This window comes from Triticum urartu, chromosome 7A (genome assembly GCF_056163025.1).
Source record: "Triticum urartu cultivar PI428250 chromosome 7A, HENAU_Tu73, whole genome shotgun sequence".
NCBI lineage: Eukaryota > Viridiplantae > Streptophyta > Magnoliopsida > Poales > Poaceae > Triticum > Triticum urartu.
Window position 1 is genome coordinate 686,630,725 of NC_141879.1, and position 6,031 is coordinate 686,636,755.

The following is a 6,031-nucleotide window of genomic DNA, read 5'->3' on the forward strand; positions in this document are numbered from 1 at the left end:
TATAAATCACAATTCATAAATGAACAATGGTGTCTGTTTGAGAACTCAAATATATATGAGTAATGTCAAAGTGATCTTTCTTTCATGGGTAAGCTATTACTAATTGTTTACCTTTGATGGTCTAGGAAATCGGTTCACTATGTTCAAACCTATTTGTGCCGCAATAGCTTTGCCAAATGTCATGGTCAATTCATGTCTTCTTTGAGCACGGCTCACACCATTAATAGCTTATTGGGTTCTTTCAAATTATAGGCAGCGAAGAGTCGATGTCGCAGAGCATCATCCGACATCCATGGTTCATGCTCCTTTATCCTGAAAGCTTCTTGTCCTAACCAAGAGTTATGATGGTCCTAGCATATGCTCAGCCCCATAGAGAAGTGAATTAGGGGAGAAATTATACATAAGTTGCCTGAAATTTGTATTTCATTCAATTTCTTTAAGCTGAGGGAATGAATCAAAAATGTAATCACTCTTATTGTGTCTTGTGTGTAGTCTAGTGAGCAGGCATTTGCCGGTGCGTGCTTGCTCTAAATATACGTACTGGTCACCATATTTAGGTTAAATTACTGATATTACAGTCCACACATGTATGCAGGATTTATGTTGTGTTTTCATGATATTAAAAATTATAATCTCATGCTAATTCACTCAGCCAAGATAAGCTCGAGTCCAGCAGCTGACGTCCATGAGTTGTCGTCATCTCAAAATTTAGCTTCAAAGAAGAAATAAAATGAAAAATGGAAACTGAGAACAAATAATGACAAAAAATTGCACACAAATTGCATAAAACTTGCAATGTTCCACAACATGCAAGAACCATATAGTTGCGTAACTTTCAAACAACAACACGATTTACACAAATATTGCATATAACTTGCATGTACACGTTTATGTTTAATACTTGATGTTCAAACAACACATACACAAAGGAAAAACTACACAAGCACACACAAAAGCGGAAAAAAAAGACAGAGCAAAAACAAAAATCGACTAATTTTTCTTCAAAAACTAAAAATATGAAAACTAAAATGGTGGAGATTAAATCATCTCTAGACAAAAATGAATTGTGACTTGTATTAATAGTGTGGTCTTCCACATCTCTCTCGATCACACACGTGCGCATGTGCAAATGAACACACACGAGTTAACCAACACAAGGACATGCGTAAGAAAGCACACATGCACGGGCGAGCGAGCACACATATCACACATGGAAACACACATAGGCACGCACGAACATTGTTACATTTTTTTAGGCTAACGAATGCATGTTACATTACCATTCGGCATGAATGATTAGCTATATTAAAGAAAAACACGTTACATTTTTCTTTTAGACAAACGAACACATGTTATGTGCCTCTGCCTATTTGACCCCCCCGTTTTTGTTTTTTTGAGACAAACCCACCGTGTTTGTTAATTGGATCGAGTATCGCTTTTGAAGGTGGGCTGGTCAAGGCCCAAAGTATGGGGCAGAGAGCAACAGGTTAGAGGCAGGAAAAAATTGACTGAAGCTAAAAACTTTTTTCAGGCAATATACAAATACCAAAAGTGGTGAATTAGTAGTGGGTTTAAACCTGATAGGACTTGACTAAAGACGACGTGTCTTTGTAAACTAACTTAGGTATTCTTACCTCCAAGTCACGATGCTGAGCGTTGATTCTTTATTCAATGAAAATTGAGAGGTTGCGTACTTAAAAAACTGTACAATTGAAACATATCTGTATTCGCTGGATATGATGATATGCAGAAACGATTTGGGGTTTGTGCTTGAAATGCAATCAATCAGTATGCAAGGGCCAAACAATCACATTGTGAGATAACAACCGAGGGATTGCCACAAAGTATGGTTAAAACAGTTTATACTTTAACACGAATACCAGTGATAGTTTCTGCGAAAATGATAATCCATAGTTGCATTGCAAGGCCTTTGTAACCTCAAAACAAGAAGGACGATATTTGTGCTAAACTGATATTCAAAGATCGTCCTTGACACTGATGTTCAGAAGTTTAGCCAGCTCCCCACTTTCATATGCATCAACAGTATCTGCATTTTCCCCATGAAAATAGAAGGGAGTCAGGATGGAACAAGAATTCACAGAAATCCTTGTTGTAACGGATCTATGTACCAGAACACTACGTACCATCAGAGCCTCCCAAGTGCTTTCCTCGGATAAAAACCTGAGGAACAGTACGCCTGCCAACCATGTCGGATAAGGCATCCTGGATTTCCCCACCATCCTCTGCATCACAACCAGAATAAATCTTTTCATTGAAAAAATTCCGTGAATCGTAAGCGATTTACGACATTTTCAGGATGTTGGTGTTTCCGGTCTAAGAGCCAACTTGTGGAATATAGGGGACATAACAGCATAACATTGAAAGCAGCATCTTTTATAGATAGATAAACAAAGAGCATGATCACATATAGATAACTAGTGAGAATGGATGTACCTCGCTGATCAAGCTCGACGACATATGGGTCCTTCTTCAGTTCAAGCTCCTTAAACACAGCCTTCGCCCTTTTACAATACCTGCAAAAATTGAGTACTTAAACATACTATTTCTTCAGACAGTACGAAAACAATGAAATGTGGTAAGTTGCAGTAGTTGGGCTCTGCAACCATGGGCAGCGGCGGAGCCAGGAATGGAGTAGGTGTGGTGCTAAATTATGATAGGCAAAAAAATTCACCAAATATCAACCAACATACACCATAGTAGGAGCACATTACCACTGACACTAACATAAATCTCTAATCTCCAGACCAAACTCAGGTTTTCGAAGCCACAGATCGGCAACAATTTCATCAATATTCACTCGTGTTACAAACTTTTGCTAGTGCCTGGCATCTTTTGGGTATTATCTATCCACCCTATTCCTAGTAAATTATGAAATTACAAAATACAAAACACAGTTTAATTAGAATTAAGCATGCATCCATCCAAAGATACACTAGTTTTCTAGTTTTCTAGTAACGGGGTTTCACGAGATGGAATAAACAAGGACAAATTTCCACACCACCCGGGTTGGCCTTTTCCGAATGGCTAAATTGGGGAACAGCTGGTTGGGGAGTTGATTGTATCAGTACCACTGGAGCACCAGCGGGAGTCGCTGCTGGCCTGCCGCCTGATGCCTGGGTTTATGGAGATTAGAAAAAGTTGAGAGGGGAAAGACAAGCGCGAGTCATAAATCTTTGGTGCTAGCACAAGGCATGCGTGGAGTCGAAGAGATGTACAGATCACTATATCATCGCTCCAGTCGGCCAGGTGGTGGTGCCATGACGCGGCTGGTGCTGCACTTACACCTAATACGGTAATACGTACTCATTTACGCCATGGGCTGGACCGGTGCTACAGCCCGGGTAGCACCAGCCACAGCTCCGCCACTGACTATGGGCATCATCATCATAATTCATTGTGCTCATCATCTGACTACATCAGTGCCTTCCAGTTTCATATTACCTGACCATATCAGTGCCACCCCGCATAGCCATGTGCTCTTCACAAGTGTTCACGTTCAAGTATTTAACTTCACACAACCATTTAAGTTTAGCTTATTTCATTATACTTGCAAGAGTTCTGGTGAGCTAATCAGACTCGAGTTTGTACCGAACAAACTCAAAATGGTAACCTAATAAAGCATTCTAAAAGGAAAGTAGGGATCCAGATTCTCCTACATGATCTATGGCATGAAACCAGAGGCTCGCTAAAATGACTAAACCAGAACAAACAGAACTTTTTCTGTTTCGGATAAAACAAGCAGTGTAGAAAAGTACTCCTACTTTCTCTCATCATCTAGTGTATCAAGAATTTTGAGAAAATAAAAACTTATAGAACACCAACGCCAGATAATATCTCCCTGTTCAGTTCAGTACGAACAAGGCAACAACAAATAGCTGTTGCCTAAATCTTCATAAAGTTCAAATTCCGGTTTACCGTGTTCAAGAATTTTGAAGCAGATAGAGCCATGGTATGATTTAGAAAAAAAAAATCATGGGCTTTTCACTCAATGACAATGTAAATTCTCTGATCGGCCAGAATGATTCTGCCGGGGGGGGGGGGGGGGGGGGGTATACTACAAAATCTTTATATACCATCATTAATTTCAGAGGTGTTCAGCCCGTCTTTATTCCCTCGGGTGCAGATCTTTCTCTGGCTCCTCTCACATAATATATTAACGACTAGGCACAATCTTGAAAAGAGGAAAATAAACAAGCCTTTAGATTGTGTTTTCTGTTCTGAACAAGAGACTAGCTTTCACCTCTTTTTTTGATTGTGTGATGGCCAAAGAGTTTGGGAATTACTCCCATCTTTCTTTGGGAAACCTCCAGGTGCTGATTACTTGTCGATTGCCAGATATTGGCCTGCCAATAAGAACCATACTGTACTTAATTCTTCCTGTGCTTGTGCTCTGTGGTGTATTTGGAAAACTAGAAATCCTCACATTTTGAACAATGCATTATGGTCTGATATTAAACAAGTTTGGTGGCTGATAATGATTACTCTAAAGAAGTGGCAAATTATGCTCAAGGAGGATCACCTAGAGAGAGTGAGTGCATTCTCACAGATGATCTCCAATCATGTGAATCAACCGCACCAGCTGTCGGTGTGTTAATAGGTTGTGATCTGATAGCTGGAGGTGAGATGACCAACCTGTCCAACTCTAACAGTCTCTGGCGTGCTCTGCACCATCCTGGCACTGATGCTGCTTCCCCGCCTCACTCCAAGCTACACTGGGAACTAAAGTTGCCCGCTCTCAGCACAAGTACACTACTGGAGATAATGACTCCCCATTGCAATCTCCTATGAAGAGTACCAAGGTGGTGTTCGCCAACATCTCCACTGTGAAGCTGGGAGGCGATTATGATCTGGGTTTGCTGTGAGTTTTGGAGGAGAGCATGTTTGCCACAAAAATCTGTTTCTGCTTTTGTTTGATGTAATGGTGTAATGGAGCATGTCTCTTCAGCTTTCAATTTCCCCTGGTTTGTTTCGATGATCTTATAACTTTGTATACTCTGTACTCTGGTTTCATTTTTTTAATGGAACTGGGGTTCTTTTGCCCTCCTGGTGATCTAAAAAAAAAGAGCAGATAGAGCCTTGGATCTGCGTTCTGACAGTCCAAACGATTTCGGTTCAGGTTCTACTAGAAAAGAAAGCAAGCAATCACCACACTACAGTTGGATCCTGGAAAGGAGAGACTATTCTCTCGGTCCCTCTGGCTGCATCCTGATCCAAACAATTCTGACCAAGTTCAGAACTTCAACAAATCACCATACTAAGAAATCCTGCAAAAGAGAAACTAATATCTCTGTTCCTTGACCAAAATAATTGTTGACCAGGCCATGGGGCTGAATTCACTAAGCAAGGCCCAAGAATCTAGACGCCCTACACCTACAGCGCCACTGTCAGATCAGCGAGACCAGATCACGCAGCAACCACACCCAAATCCAAAGGTCGCAGTTCATCGGCGCAGGCAGGCAGGCAGCGGATCGACGCGGATCGAGGGGTGAGGGGAGAAGGGAGAGGGGCCTTACGGGCAGTAGGACTTGGAGAAGATGACGACGTCGTGGGCCTTGACGGTGGACTTGACGAAGGCCGTCTTGGACGCCGAGGCGGATCCGAAGGCCGCGAGCGCGATGAACGCGGCGGCCGCCGCTGCCACGCCGAAGCGCCGGAACGTCGTCGACGCCATCTGGCTCCGCCGCCGGCGAGGTCGAGGTCGAAGCGCGGGGTGTAGAAGCCCGGAGACGGCGGGGTTCGTTTGGGGTCTGACGAGTCTTCTTCCCGGCGTGTGGACGCCTTTGCTATAGGCTCTGCGGTTACGGAGTCAGGGAGTACGCCTTCTCGTTTGGGTTGTGTAAATCCAGCCAAATACGACTTCGATGGTTTCTTCTCTCTTTTTTTTTTTCCATCTGCCAGGCATGTATAGCTATCGCCTATCGGTAATCAGTGACGACCGACCAAAGATGATGGGTCAGTGGTACCAACAAAAATTGCATTTGTCGCCGCGACTTCCTCTTGTAAGCGTCTT

General features: G+C 42.5%; 1 protein-coding gene across 1 annotated transcript; it reads right to left on the reverse strand.

Annotated features, from left to right (window-relative positions):
• Positions 1-1,791: 1,791 nt before the first annotated feature.
• LOC125518878 (Glutaredoxin family protein) lies at positions 1,792-5,828 on the reverse strand. Its single transcript, XM_048683756.2, has 4 exons — positions 5,535-5,828; positions 2,455-2,534; positions 2,145-2,243; positions 1,792-2,047 (listed from the first exon to the last, which is right to left on the reverse strand). The coding sequence occupies exons 1-4, from the start codon at positions 5,690-5,692 to the stop codon at positions 1,977-1,979; spliced, it is 408 nt and encodes a 135-aa protein (XP_048539713.1). The 5' UTR covers positions 5,693-5,828; the 3' UTR covers positions 1,792-1,976.
• Positions 5,829-6,031: the final 203 nt, after the last annotated feature.

Bases quoted from the DNA above. Each gene is read 5' to 3' on its own strand.
- LOC125518878 (XM_048683756.2), bottom strand. From the start codon at position 5,692: ATGGCGTCGACGACGTTCCGGCGCTTCGGCGTGGCAGCGGCGGCCGCC. The intron at 2,244-2,454 runs GTACATCCATTC...GTTGTGATGCAG, and splicing joins CGTCGAGCTTGATCAGCGAG to AGGATGGTGGGGAAATCCAG. The intron at 2,048-2,144 runs GTACGTAGTGTT...GGGAAAATGCAG, and splicing joins GCACTTGGGAGGCTCTGATG to ATACTGTTGATGCATATGAA.